This window comes from Stegostoma tigrinum, chromosome 2, assembly GCF_030684315.1.
Source record: "Stegostoma tigrinum isolate sSteTig4 chromosome 2, sSteTig4.hap1, whole genome shotgun sequence".
Lineage (NCBI taxonomy): Eukaryota > Metazoa > Chordata > Chondrichthyes > Orectolobiformes > Stegostomatidae > Stegostoma > Stegostoma tigrinum.
In genome coordinates, this window is record NC_081355.1 from 78,467,052 (window position 1) to 78,482,528 (window position 15,477).

At 39.0% G+C, this 15,477-nt stretch overlaps 1 protein-coding gene across 5 annotated transcripts in view; it reads left to right on the forward strand.

Moving 5' to 3' along the window:
• Window positions 1-11,288, forward strand: part of vwde (von Willebrand factor D and EGF domains) — a 221,177-nt gene extending 209,889 nt beyond the window's left edge. For all 5 annotated transcript variants that reach the window (XM_048562926.2, XM_048562945.2, XM_059654906.1 and 2 more), the window contains 4 exons: window positions 2,676-2,771; window positions 3,005-3,100; window positions 7,395-7,492; window positions 9,069-11,288. In XM_048562926.2, coding sequence (XP_048418883.2) covers window positions 2,676-2,771; window positions 3,005-3,100; window positions 7,395-7,492; window positions 9,069-9,089 — 311 coding nt within the window. In that variant the 3' untranslated portion in view covers window positions 9,090-11,288. The remainder of the gene's footprint in view (window positions 1-2,675; window positions 2,772-3,004; window positions 3,101-7,394; window positions 7,493-9,068) is intronic.
• The last annotated feature ends 4,189 nt before the right edge of the window (window positions 11,289-15,477 follow it).

The following is a 15,477-nucleotide window of genomic DNA, read 5'->3' on the forward strand; positions in this document are numbered from 1 at the left end:
TTCACAGAGCACAGATTTCCGTTGTATTGGACTGAGCTCTGCAGTGAAATATTTTTGATTAAGCACAGTGATTAGTGTAATTGCAGGCATTAGTGTAATATACATGTGAAGTTTTCGTACAACTTCCTTGGGTGGAAACTTATGGCCTGTAGGCTTATTAAGTTAATCATTTATTAAGAGCCAAGTATACATCATAGACAGAAATAAAAAGGAAGAAAAATGAGGCTGACTATAAATCTAGAATTGTTCATTCGTTCTTAAAACTTTTTATCAAGAGGCCTTTGGTGATTCACTTCTATAGTATTTCTTACCCTGAATGAAACGTCTGGCTGAAAAGGTTATATGTATGTTAGAGAGAATACATTACTGCATGTCTGCATTTATCATACAACAGATGTGTTTTGAGCTCCAATTGTACTAATGGTGATTGCGAGTCACAAGTTAGTAAGCATTATGCTGCTATGAGGGAGGGACGTCACTCAGGGATTTGTTAACCATTCAAATCACGGCAGCTACAAAATGAGATCATTAGAAATAAGAGCAGGAATATAAGCCATGTTGTTCAGATGTAACAACAGATACATTGGTGGCTATAAAGGCAATCACACGCTGGTTCTGGAAGACCCTCATTGCAATGTAATTGCTAGGCTTGGGGAATCTGACCATCGACAGTTAAAGTTGGGCAATACGGTGATACAGTGGTTAGCACTACTGCCTCACAGTGCTAGAGACCTGGGTTCAACTTCAGCCTTTGGTGACGATGTGGAGTTTGCATGTTCTCCCTGCGTCTTCATGGGTTGCTGTTGAGTGTTCCAGTTTTTTTTTTCCACTGTCCAAAGATGTGCAGGTTATGTGGATTGACCATGGTTAGTTGCCCATAGTGCCCAGGAATGTGCAGGCTAGGTAAGTTAACCACGGTATATGTGGAATTACTGGGATAGAGTGGGTGGGATGCTCTTTGGAGGATTGGTGCAGACCCTATCTGCACTGTAGAGGTGCTGTAATTCAATGGATTGATAAGTTGAGCACAATAAGCCTTGCAGCTCATATCATACTTAAACTGCCTAACCTCCCCCACACCCCTCATTAACGGACTCTTTGTCAGTTAAAAATTTTGCCAAAATACCAGTCACCCGGTACCACACACCTCCTGCCTCCATCTGTAAGGAAACCAGCTTTACTCCTACTAATCTTATGTTGTGCACACAGGAGCTGTGGCAATCTGTTTTCATGTCTGTCATAACATTGCTGTCATGTTCTTTCCTTTTCTCTATTGACTGCTTCACTATCCTTTGCTGAATTTTAAAACCTTTCTGATCCTCAGTTATCATCATTTTTGGCAACATAATGAACCTGTTCCTTTCTTTAAACTAATATGCATATAAGCTTCTCTTAGCCATGGTTGTACTAAATTTCCCATGGAATTTTCTTTAAAGAACTGATATTCGTTACAAATTATGAAATCATTAATTTGATTTTGCCATTGCTTATCTGTCATCATTTCTTTGTATTTAATATCCCAATTTGCCCTGTACTGATTTAATACCTTAGTTTCATTCTGAACTAAATCCCTTTAAATTTATTATCAAATATTATGATCACTCTTTCAAAGGCTCCTTTACAGCAAGGATATTAGTTAATCCCATTTAATGTTTTTAAAAAAATACTGGATCTAAAATAACATATTCCCTCATTTGTTTCCTTGATCAGAATCTCAAAGAGCAATTTTAAAAACACTACCCTTAATAGACTGCTTAGCAGCGTCAGTTGACTGTGGTTTTTGTATGCACATTCACATATTCCTCTTACCTAATCCTACCCAATTTGTATAATCTTCTACATGAGTCCACATTCTCTGTACCTCAGACTCTGGATTACTGCTTCTCTTTCTCACTCTCCTCTCCATCAGATATTAATTTTTTAGCTCTATATGCTGAATCTTCTGAGTGATTTAGTAGCCCAGTATCATTGTGTATATTGGATCCCAGGACCAAATTTGCTGGCAGGGAAACTTGCTCAGCAAATGTATCACAAGCAGCATCCCAATCGATAATTTGTGGCCCAGTGTCAATTAAGGATGACCAGCCTGCTGTGGAAACTGCTCGCACAATCAAGGCTAGCATTACTGAAGCCCCTGCATTGTCACCAAGAGAGGTGGTTATTGCTCAGGTACGCAGAAGATCTCAGCACATCTGATTTTAAAAAAAGTTTTAAAATTTCACAATGTCAAGAGTCGGCAGGTACTGCCCCCTACCTCGTCCAATTTGAGACCCTTCTGAGACCCCTTTCCCCAGCTCTTACTGGAAGGTGTCCCCATTTAGCTCCCTACTCATCCCGGGAATTGCTCCACCATTGAAAATATGCCAATGACAATTAGGAATAGCCCCTCATTGGCATTTAATTATACAAATAGAAAAGCGTCATCTGTAAATCTGAACTCACTGTTGGTAAAATGCTACAATATTCTGGGAAGGCTGTTAAAATCCTGACATCTGCTTCTGCCCATTAAAACTACTTCTGAACTTGCTTCACCTTGCTATTTCTGTCGAACAGTTATATTGTCAACCCTGCCTTCAAGTTCATGTATGTTTTCACACTGTCCTCACTCATCCTTTATGAATTACATTGGCCATAAGCATACTTTGTAACATATGACAGAGTTCTTTCCTTTAAAGGTGTCTGTGAGCCGATGTGCATGAATGGAGGGAAGTGTGTGGGTCCTAATATCTGCTCCTGTGTGTCAGGATGGATGGGGAAGAGATGTAACACACGTAAGTCAGAGATTTGTTGCAGTTTCTAATGTGCGTTTATGCCAGTGCTATTGATAAAGGCAATATCAAGTTCTTTACTGCTCAAAACATTGCAAAACACTTCTGTGTTCTAACAAAGGTTTTGAATTACGAGTACTATATCCATAGACATTCTTATCTCTGCTTCAATTTATTTAAATTTTAATAGATTCAAGCATACAGTAATCAAAATCTTCTCATTATGCCTACTTTAGCTGTCTGTATACAAAAGTGCAAGAATGGAGGCGAGTGTATTGGTCCCAGTACTTGCCATTGTGTGCCTGGATGGGAAGGACTGCAATGTCAAACACGTAAGCAGTTTACAAGATACTTCTTTCTTTGTAACTTTATTTTAAATTCTGACACTACTTACAAGCTCTGAACATATGTCAAATACATTTGATAGCAGTTGGAAATTTAATGATAAACAAACTTAGTTAGCTTAGATCTTCCTTCCTTGTTCTATCCTTCAGCCATTAACTGGTGTTAAATCGTTGGAACAGAAATCCCATTGTCAACATACCACATTGTGTAAGAATTGCACCATAAGTCTGGAGTTGTGCTTACACACCCAACAGATCTGAATCGGATACAATTACAATCAGTCGGCTTTTTTTTGTGTACAATTTGGAAATCCCAATACAAATCACTAAACTGTTTTGAGGATGCTTGGAAGATCTATGACTGCATGTTCCTTAAAATGCCTACTTTAGATGGACGTTGCATCAATGCCATGGGGATCAGGTGGGAAGTAGGAAGATATTTGGCTCAGATAGTCTAGTGTTAGACAGCCACATCATTTTCGATACTGTTTTCCAATGGAGAATCCACCACAGATGATTGAAGAAGGAACAAAGGCGTTGCAAAGAGAAACAGAAAAATAGTTCAGAATTTTGATGAAAATGAACTCAAAACCAGAGGGAGAATCTGTAGCAAATTTCCAGAGGAGGAATCTACAAAGAAGAAATATCATGGCGTTGGGAGAGCATCAATCAGTTAATTCTATGTCACAACACAACAATGAAGTTCAGTGATTTGATTAGAACCAAGAAAGTAAATATGATCATTCTCACTTTACTTTCTTGGCTAACCAGAACATGAGGGCACTCTTAATCTCCTATTTGAAGAAACATTCCACATTACTATCTGATTGAAGATTGCACAAGTATAATTGCATGCTAACATCTCCTCTAGGAGTATTTATTTTAATGCAAGACGTTATAAACGTCACTGAATTCACTCAGGTTATCTCCCAGAAAAATAATGTATACAGTATCCATGAGAGGTGAGCAACCTGAGGTGGCGTTCCTCCTTTTAAAGAGTTAAACTCCCATGAGAAGAGAATTGTGGAGCTCTTAAAAGATAGCAGGGTCAGTGACACATTGCCAGCATTAGGGTAATGGATTCATGTCTCCATACACTGCCATGAGATCACAGTGAAACTGTGCAATGCAAGCAACCACATATTTTCCTGCCTCCTTTATTTGGAGGTGTTATCCACGACCTCCTTTTCTGTTTACCCATCAAAGCAATGAGCAGTATAACAGGGAAGTTAATGAGCAATGGAAAAATGGGGAAAAAGAACAAAAATGGAAATTGTTCACTAGATTTGTCATCTTCACAGCCGACAATAAGATGCTGATGAAAATGAAAAATAATGTGAAAGTCAAGCTTATCCATATATCCTTGGGCCAAGATCCTACCATAAGTTTGTCTGCCAGAATCCTCTTGATCTCACTTCTTGTAACACTTGTTTTATCTCTCTCATATTACCAGTTCCAGTACCCATTAAGGGTAATACCAAACTGCTCAGGCTAAAACAGCACAGATATCACCAATAGAGGCTTCACCACAGGAATAAATTGGTCTATGCATCACACACCGTTTGATCAACCAGTCAGCATGATGCTGAGGTTCATATTATATATTGGATAACCACGAGATAAAGTGAAAGAGATGCATGTTCAGTAACTCAGGTCTGTATAGTGTGAAGACAGGGTAGTTAAGCAACTCTCTACTTGAGAGCTTGCTGTGTCAAAAGAGGTGTTAACAGTTGTTGCCTTGTTATTCACAATGATTAGCATCATAGAGTCACACAGCACAGAAACATACCCTTCAGTCCAACCACTCCGTGCCAACCATAATCCCAGACTAAACTAGTCCCATCTGCTTGTGCTTTGCCAATATCTCTCCAAACATTTCTTATTCATGTACCTATCCAAATGTCTTTTTAAACATTATAACTACCTACCACTTCCTCTGGAAGTTCATTAATGAAGAAAAGATAAAATTAGTTCAAATTGACTTATTTATCGTTGAGACAGTCTTAGAGGAAAAAGATGTCTAATATGTTGGGCTATTTTAATGATCAATTCTGGCCTGATGCCAATCCTACCAAATGCTTAAGGTGATAACAAGATGTGGATCTGGAGGGAAACAGCAGGCCAGGTGGGATCAGAGGAGCAGAAAAGCTGACATTTCGGGTCGGGAGCCGCCTTCAGAAACTGGGGGGAGGAAGAGGCTTCTGAAATAAATGAAGGGTGGGGGGCGGTGGTAGCAGGTGGATAGTGGAGTGGATAGGTGGAAGAGGAGACGGACAGGTCAATGCGGCATGGGTGAAGCTAGTAAAGCTGAGTGTAGGTAGGAAGTGGGCCTGGGGATTGGTCAATGATGTGGAGGAGCGGATAGGTGGGAGAAAAGACGGACAAGTCAAGGAGGCGGGGCTGAGCGGGAGAGCTGGTCTTGGGATGAAGTTGGGGGTGAGGACGTTTTGAAGCTAGTGAAGTCCTCATTGGGACCATTGGGTTTCAGATTTCCAAGGGGAAACATGAGGTACTGTTTCTGCAGTTTCCGGGTGGCACTGTTGTGATACTGGAGGAGGCCCAGGATGGACATAGGAACAGCAGATACAATAGACCACATTAGCAGCTGTGCATCCACTGATGCTGATCACGCCACTTCCAGTACCACAAGCCATGCCACCGCTACGGCCATCCACACTGCAGGAACTGCCACTTTTGTCACTGGGAGCACTGCCTACATCTGTTCACCTCATATCCTGCTCATCCCAAGACCAGCCACCCCTCTCATCCCAACTTCCTTAATGTTTCTGTCTTCTCTCCCACCTATGTAAGCCTCCCTCCTCACTGACCAACCCCCGTTCCCACTTTCTACCTACACTCAGCTTTACCAGCTTCATCCCCACCTCCTTGACCTGTCTGTCTTCTCTCCCACCTATCCACTCCACTATCCAACTGCTATTGCCCCCCCCCCATTCATTTCAGAACCCCCTTCCCCTCCCCCATTTCTAAAGAAGGGTCTTGACCCAAAACATCAGCTTTCCTGCTCCTCTGATGTTGCCTGGCCTGCTGTGTTTCTCCATCTGCACACCTTGTTATCTCAGACTCCAGCATCAATAGTTCCTACTATCTCTAAATGGTTATATATGTTGTGTTTTTAGGCTCCGTTACACAAACTAAACAATCAGAAGCATTCAAAATTAGGTTTGATTTACAGAACTCCCACTCTTTCTTTTCTGAGCTCTAAAATGCCTCTACATTGGTTTCACTTGATTGGCATTTCTCTAGAGGTGCATAATCTGCATTTAAATGCTGTTCTGCTCATAGAAACCCTGATGGGCTCATTATTCATGGGAGCAAGAATTGTTTACAGGTCTTTCATTGAGATAAATTCCTTCCTCAAAGAATATCCACAATGTCAAAGGACAGACCCATCATAACAATTTATATTCTCTTTGAAATGCAGGATTCCTTGCAAGTTATTACATAATCTGTGCATTTGTGGAGTAGAAGTGTTTTATGCTGAGGCAGGTGATTTAGCATTAAGCTCACAGAGGATCATGTGTGTCAAGTCTTGGACCATTGTACTTTGAAAAACTTACAAATCCAATAAAACTGATTGACTAGCACACTACGGCCTTGCAGTAACGTCAGATTTGATTAATTAAACAGGCTGACAATTGTTTGAGTAAACTGACAAATATGTGCGCATTTCTATATGACTGCCTGAAATAACCGAGCACCATAAATGTGAGCTACGGTTCTGATCTTCATAAACCATGGGGCATAATTCTATGGCTGCAAGTCATTACCATTTCCCTAGCCTCCACAAAGTACATTCTGTGCATCACCACTATCTAGAAAATCCATGAGACCAGCTGCATAAATGCCTTGTGATTAAAGACTTCTGCCGAAGGATTCAACACTGACTTTCCGAAGCCTCACCACCATCCAAAAGGCAAGCATCAGCAAACATAATGGATTAGCCTCCAGTTTTCTGGCTGGGTGCAGCTGAAACATCATACATGAAGCTTAACAACATCCTAGTCAACAGAGTGCATTAGAATGGCAATTCACTTGCAAGTTCAAAATGTGTACCACCTTTGTCAAAATATGGGGTGGATTCTTCTGCTGTCTCTGATGAGCTTGGATGGTTTCTGTGGAACAAGTGCCCAGCATGAAGCAGCTCTTTTAGGACAAGGGGAAACATTGGTGGCTTATTAATAACAGTCTACCCATTTCTATGAAACAAACAAAGTTTATTTTTTTTGCTGTATAAGTAAGAACATTCTGTTATGTTCCAAAGCTTTATGCCGGCAAAAATGTCTTTATGGAGGCAAATGCATTCTTCCAAATGTATGCTCCTGTCGCCCAGGATACTCGGGATTCATTTGTGGCAAGAAGGTGAGAGCAATATTTTGGAATACAGCTGTTATAAGATGAAAAGATATGTAGTCTTCTTTCCATGTGTGTCCAAATTTGGCCTCTTCCCTAAATCTCTGTGTTTGTAGCTGAATACAATGCTGTCTTTCTCTGATGCAACCATACTGGTTACAACCATAGTATGCCATTTGACTGCAAACTGAGATTCTGAATTCATCTTCTCCATTGCAAAGGCTATCTACTTGCAGCATTTTAACACCATCTATCAGTACCTCAGCCTCACTCCGTCCGCTACTGAAATGCTCACTGACCGTTTTTCACTTCCAGAGTCAGCAGTTGCAATATATATTTGGTTGACCTGCCATTTCCACCATTCAAAGCTCAGCAAATACTAAACGCCCTTGCCCATAGCCTACCAGTATCATGTTCATCCGTTACTTATGTGCTATCACACTTAGGTTGGCTTCCTGCCCCCAAACTCTTCGAATTTAGCATTTTTGTCCTTAGTTCCTCCAACTTCTTTCTGCATCTCCCATATATAATGTTCCCCATTGTGAGCAGCCATGCCTTGAGCTATTTAAATACTAAATACTAGAATTGTGTATTCATTCCTCCTCTGCTTCTCCATATCATGTTTAAGAACATCCTTGAAACCTCCAGACCTTGCTGGGAGCCAAAATCTGTAATGGCTTGACAGAAAGACTCTTCTGGGGCACATAGGTAACAGCTATAGCACATCTATTTATCCTAATGAGTGCAAATAAAACAAATATTCAGCTTGGTTCTCAAGCATGTATACCAATTTGTCATGAGAATTACGATTAATTTGGGAAGTCAAAAAAAACTTGTCTTTTAACTCAGCACTATTTTCCCTGCTGATGAAGCTTCTATTGAGGTCTCAAATAGTTAGTCTATATTAAAACTAATATAAGTCCAAGTCTATATGATTATTGTTCTTTGTTTCCTATCTGCCCCAAATTGTAAGGGAGATGTAGAGGAAACCAGAATTGGAGCAATGCAGACTCTGGGTTATAGTGTTAGTTAGTGAAATACAGAGAGGAGCAAGACCATGAAGAGAATTAAATACAAAGATGAACATGTTGAATTCAAAATGTTGGAGAGTTGGAAGCCAAAGTAGTTCTGGTAATAGGTGATCAAGAATTAGTGTGACATAAGATATGGATAGCAGAGTTCAAAATTCATTGAATACTTAAGAGGGTAAAAAATGGGAGGTCTTTCAAAAACATATTGGAATCATCAAAATTCGGAGTGATAAAGGCACAGATTAAGGAAAGATCAGCAGATAAAGTGAGGCCAAGGTGGTGTCAGGTGATGCTACAATTATAGAAGTAGTGTAGAAATCAAAACTTGTAGTCTCTGGTTTCTGCAGGCCATAATTTTTTTAAAAATTCATTGACAGCTGTTAATTTGTTCTCCTAAATCAAAATTGTAAACATAGTATATGTAACACACCAGTTGAAATAGGAGTTTCCAATTAGTACCAGTGGAAATAAATCTTTGTCACGATTATGACTGACCAAACTCTGATTAATTCCTAGTAGCATGCATCTGTAACAAATTGTTTTTTTCATTCCAGATACCAATGAGACTGGGTTAGCTTGGCACCAGCGTCAAATATCCCTCTCAGCAATAATAGATATAATGCTGGGGTCAGTTATAAGAACCGGAAGTGGTTTTGCTCAATTATAAGGACTGTAGACATCAAAGACTTGATTGTGTTAAATCAAAAGATTAAACCAAAGGTTTGATCCAAACCATGCACAGACACTGATAACTCGGTATTAAAAACATAGTGCTCTTCAAGTGGTCTTGAGTAAAGTGGTGTGTTTACAGTTTGAACAGAGTAATGTGAAGTACTGTAAGCAAAAGATAATTACTGCTTGTACCATTTCTTCCTGTATTTTCACTACCTCATAATATAATGCCAGGTGCTTATCGTATAGTCACTAATGATTGCAAGACATGATGGAATTTGCCTGAATTTTTGTGAAACATTTACATAATGTCCTCTGACCATGGAAGTTTTGGCTTGAATTCTGATTTGTCAACTACATTGTAACATTAATTGCATTGCTTCTAATGGAAGATCCTGACCCTTCTTGAAACTTCACAATCTGCAACCATATCAATCTTAAATTTGACGCAATAAATCTGCTCACTGAAATATGTTTCCCTTTTCTGTACATGAGAAGACAAATCCATCAGGTTGTTTGGGTTCTCCTTCATAGTTAAGTGAGTAAATGTGCCATACTGAGTAAATCTGTACAGGTGAGGTTTTGTTTCTGTCCCTTGGTGTGTTGAGTTACAAGTTCTCAGTTATGTGACACAGTTTTCATCAGCATCATCAAGGAGCGGAAAGAATCAGATTGTGTAGGTTTGCAGTTATGTTGAACTAGAACATAACCACTCTTGATGAAATGCAACTTGGTATAATGGACCAGATATCTTAAAATTAATTTAAGGCTTAGAATTCCTTTAATATTATTGGATGAACATCTGATATGTCATACAACATTTTTCTATCCAGTATTTAACACAGTCATGAGCCCATTGATCAGAAATCAGTTAATGTCACCATTAATATTGTGAATAGAGCAATGCCACACAGATGAATTAAAGGTTCATCTTCCAGTATCCTCAAATGTAATTTCTGATAATTCAATGTAATGTCTTGAAGAATGCATGATTTTAAGCATTTATAATAATTTACTGTGTAAAAGTGAAGGGGAATATACTAACATACTTACAAAGTTAGGAAACCTATCAGAAACACAGCAACTATGAATAATTATGTGGGTATTTATTGACTAAGACACAGTGAATGTCTGTCTGTACTGTAAATCAGTATTATCTCCCAATCATTGTCTTTCATGGACGAGCCACTTCCATATCGTGACCACTTTTGACTATTGTAGAAATTTATAGACCTGATCACCATGTCATAAAAGGGTTGCACAGACAATGCAGAAATATTTTTGATCTGTATACATGATTCCAAAAAATCCAAAGTACAGGAAGAATAGACCATTCTCTTGGAAAAAACGCATTTTTACATGGCATGTCCGTACAAATTGCAGAAAATGGTGGAAAGAATTTTTTTTGTTTTCTGTGGTGGGATATATCATACTAGATAATGTAACTAAAGGTGATATAGGAAATAACCTATATCCAAATGTTTTTACATTAAATTTTAGTACTAGCCTCAGTGTGAATAATTACAGTATTCACATAAAGCCACAAGATTCATGCACATCAAGTTAAACTGGTTGCTGCGCTTCGGTCAGTTGCATGTTACTGCTATTTTTCCATATGATATTGGCATTTTTTTCATGTATGTGAAGCTGAAATCATTGTTTGTAAACTTTTGTTCAAGATTTTGTTTTAAGATGAAATTTTTACATAAGGTTAATAACCTAAATTAGTTAAGTTAGTAAGGTTAGTGTTTTAAAATGCTTCAATGGGTAAAACAATTATAGCATCAACTTACAATGTGCCACATCTTCTACATTCTTGACTTTTCAGATTTTTGTGTCAATTAAGTTATTGAAATCAACATAAAATATTGATAATCAAAGCTGTTGCTTATATTTGTGTATATAAAACACATCAAAACTGTATTGCCTTATTAATGCCTCAATATCTACTTTTCATTTTTTCTTTGAAATGTTAAACATTGTACATATAAATATGACAAGTGAAAACCTTGATTAATGTTCACACAATAAAGGTATTTGAAATGTGTTTTAAGTACTGAGTTGTAAATCCTGTACATTAGCAATAAACATATGAACTCAAAGGCATTGAATATTGTGTGTTACTAAAATATCAGTCTGATGCTACAAATCTTTCTACTTTAATAATGAAAGTGCATTCTGACATTTTTGAACAAAAATATTCGTTTAGTATTTTCAGTATTTAGCACTTATTTTCCAATGAGGACAATACTAGGAAGTGTGACTAGGAGTTACTAGGAATAGAAAGCCAGAATTTAATCTATAAATTGGTTGATGAAAGTTGGGAATATTCCCAGGGTCACGTGCTGACCTTGGGAAGTGCCAACTCCAGTGATGAGATCTTCATTGCTGGGAGGTGGTGCTGAATGAAGTCAGCCCAGTCAATCCCCCAGAAGAAATTTGGATGTAGCTACAAAGTTTGTCAGCTGCGTCGGTGTTCTGTTTAAAAGGCCCAATTTGGTGGTGTAGGAATTTTGTCCCATCTGTCAAACAAAGGGCCTGCCACCCTTACTTATTGCACACCCCAAACATTTCACAATCCAGCACACTCCTTCCCTGCAAGCACCCATCATGATGCATCATATTTTTAATGCCAAGGTATTCTTTCCCTCACCCTCATGTAAAATCTAGCCTCCCATTTTAATCTGTTCAGTACCAGATCTAGAGTTTTGCAGGTTACAGCACTTCATGTGTAGATCCAGATTCTTTTTAAATAATAAAATGTGAGGCTGGATGAATACAGCACGCCCAGCAGCATCTCAGGAGCGCAAAAGCTGGCGTTTCGGGCCTGGACCCTTAATCAGAGAGGGGGATGGGGTGAGGGTTCTGGAATAAATAGGGAGAGAGGGGGAGGCGGACTGAAGATGGAGAGAAAAGAAGATAGGTGGAGAGGAGAGTATAGGTGGGGCAGTAGGGAGGGGATAGGTCAGTCCAGGGAAGACGGACAGGTCAAGGAGGTGGGATGAGGTTAGTAGGTAGGAGATGGAGGTGCGGCTTGGGGTGGGAGGAAGAACAGGTTAGGGAGGCAGAGACATTTTGGACTGGTTTTGGGACGCAGTGGGTGGAGGGGAAGAGCTGGGCTGGTTGTGTGGTGCAGTGGGGGGAGGGGACAAACTGGGCTGGTCGTCACAAAAAGTCAGTATGCAGATAAAATAAAACATGCTTTATTGTCACAAAATGTCAGTATGCAGATAAAATAAAACATCCTTTATTGTCGCAAAATGTCAGTATGCAGATGCAGCATGTAATCAAGAAGACTACCAGGAGCTACCCTTTATTACAAGAGGAATTTAACATATAAGTAGTAATTCAGGTTTCATTTATACTGGGCTTTGGTGAGAACATAACTCAAATACTATGTTAAGCTTTGGTCTCCTTTTACAAGGAAGAATAAAAATTGGGAGGCGGTTCCATGGAAGTTTATTGGACTGGTACCTGCAATGAGTGAGTTAACATGGAACATAGAACAATACAGCGCAGAACAGGCCCTTCGGCCCTCGATGTTGCGCCGACCTGTGAACTAATCTAAGCCCTGCCCCCTACACTATCCCATATTGTATTATGAGGGTATTGTATTATCCCAGTTATATTATGAGGGTAGGTTGGAGAGTCTGGGCTTGTTTCTAATGGAGTATAGAACACTGAGGGGTGATTTAACTCGTGTGTAAAATCCTGATTTTTTTTCACGTCAGATGTGAAAAAGATATTTCCGTTTAAGTGTGAGTCCATAACTGGAGAGTTTTATTTTTAAAGTAGGTTGCACATTTAGGACTGACATTAGGAGATTTATTTCTTCCTGTGCAAGGGTTATGCAACTTTAGAACTCTCTGTTCAGAAGACTGGAAGCAAAATCATTGAATATTTTTTAAAGTGGAAGTAGGTAGATTCTTGTTGGACAAGAGGAGAAAGGATTATCAGTAGTAGATGGGAATGTGGAATTCAAAACAGACAGCAATGTGATCTCATTAAATGACACAAGGGACTAAATGGTTTACTTCTGATCCTATTTTGCATGTATTATAAGTGGTTGGGGGAATACAGGAAGGCTGCAAATGATTGTGGAATCTCTATCTTAAGGCAGTTATGTTCAGTAGCTACTAACAGGAAAATTCAGTGGCTGCCTTTATAATGAATATTGTTTAGAGATGCAGTGAAAGGGTTAATAACTGCTTGGCTAAAATCTCTCATTTTTGACTATTGAGGATGTTGCTGAATTACTCTAATTTGGCTTCTGCATAAGTCCACTAATGCCATATGAGCATGCAAATAAGGAAGGTAAAGTTATGAGCAGGCATTTGACCATTCAAGTCTGCGCTGCTATTCAATATTATCATAGCTGATCTTCTGTATTTTAATGCCATATTCAATGTTTTCCCATACCCCTTGATGCCTTTAAAATCCTTTTTTAAAAATCTACCTTTGTCTTGAATATATTCAGTGACTTGGCTTCCTTAGCCTTTGTGGTAGAGAATTCCACAGGTTCACTACCCTTTGAGTGAAGAATTTTTCATCATTTCAGTCTTAAATTGTCTGCCCTGTACCCCGGTTCTATACAACCCAACAGAAAACATTCTTCCTGTGTTTTGTGTGTGCTGCATTGTTTGAATTTTATGTTTCAATCAGTTCCTTCTGAAACTTCTGAGTTCAACTGAATACAGATCCTATCAAATCAATCTTTCCTCACAGGACAGTCCTGCCATCCCTGGCATCAGCCTAGCGCACCATCACTGCACTCCCTCAATGGCAAATATATCCTTTTCTAAACAAAAATGGAAATTGCTAGAAAAATTCAGGAGGTCTGGCAATGTCTGTGGAGAGAAATCAAAGTTAACTTTTCCGATACAGTGATTGTTCTTGTTTTATGTTTCTGTTTTCCAGTATACGCAGTTTTATTTCAATATGCTTTCTTAGGTAGGGATACCAAAACTGAATGCAATATTCCCGGTGTGGTCTCTAACTGTAGTAAGACATCCATCTTTCTGAACTCAAGAGTTAGTGACAATGAAAAGGCACATCCCCTCCCCAAAATAACCATTTTGCTTCTCCTCTCCGGCATCTGCAGTATTCTGCTTTCCTATTTGCTCCATGCTGAGCATTCATAACTGTGATTTGTTTATGAGAAATTTTTTATCACTCAGTTGCAAGTTTATTTCTTCCTGTTATCATAGCTCATTTGTTTAGATATAAATAGCACATTATTGCTGGTGAATGGGTCAGTGCTAAATTGTGGGAGGCTTTTGCCATTTTTAAAAATGTGCAATTTAAACCAGGAATCACACAGCAACATAATACACCACTGCTGGTTCATTTGTAAAAAGGATTTTTATTTATGGTGCTTCTTGTTAGTTTCAAGTCTGTTAGGATATTGCATATGGTCAGGTTCAAAGAATTGGAGCTGTTTGCGTAATACCGATGGTCGAGTTGTGTGTAATTATCTGACCAAACCATGGTTACAGAGGTTACCATATTGAAATCTGAATTTTTGGGGAGGTTTCATAAATGATTGTGTAGAGTATGCAAGACCGGAAATTTTCGAAAACTTTATGAAATATTTCAACCCCATTGTTACATTGGTTCCCAAATCTGAACACCTGAAAAATACGAAAAAGGGGGTTTAAATTGTGCGTGTGTGTGTGTGTGTGTGTGTGTGTGTGTGTGTGTGTGTGGAAGGATAGGGGCTCGAGGGCCTGGAAACAAGACAAAGGCTAGGACACATGATTTTTCTTCTTGTCCCTGGGTGAAACCCAAGCTTAGTACCAGTGAGTATGTTATTGTTTAGTAAATGCCATATTCTTGACAATACTTTCCATCACTCTGTTGATGATCTAGAGTAGATTAGTTGGTGGGAATTGACCAGATTTGATTTGTCCTGCTTGTGATCAGCATGACATACTGAGACAATTTGCCACATTATCCAGCACATGCCTGTGTTGCAGCTGTAATGGAACAGCTTGGCTCAAACTGCAGCTCATCCTGCTGTGTTCATCCAACTCTACACCTTGATATCTCCTTTAGAGCTTAGCCAACTTTGTCATTAGTGACAGTACTTCACTTTTGGTGATGGGAGTTGAAATGCATTTTCTGTCCTTACCACCCTCAAAAGTGTTCAACATGCAGCAGTACTGGTGCATCCATTAATGGGTAATTGCTGAACAATTTTGTGTGTTAAAGATTACACACAACCAAGTTAAGATTATCAGTCAGACTTGAAATATGGTCAACTTATGTTTGCCAGAAGCTACATGCAATTAT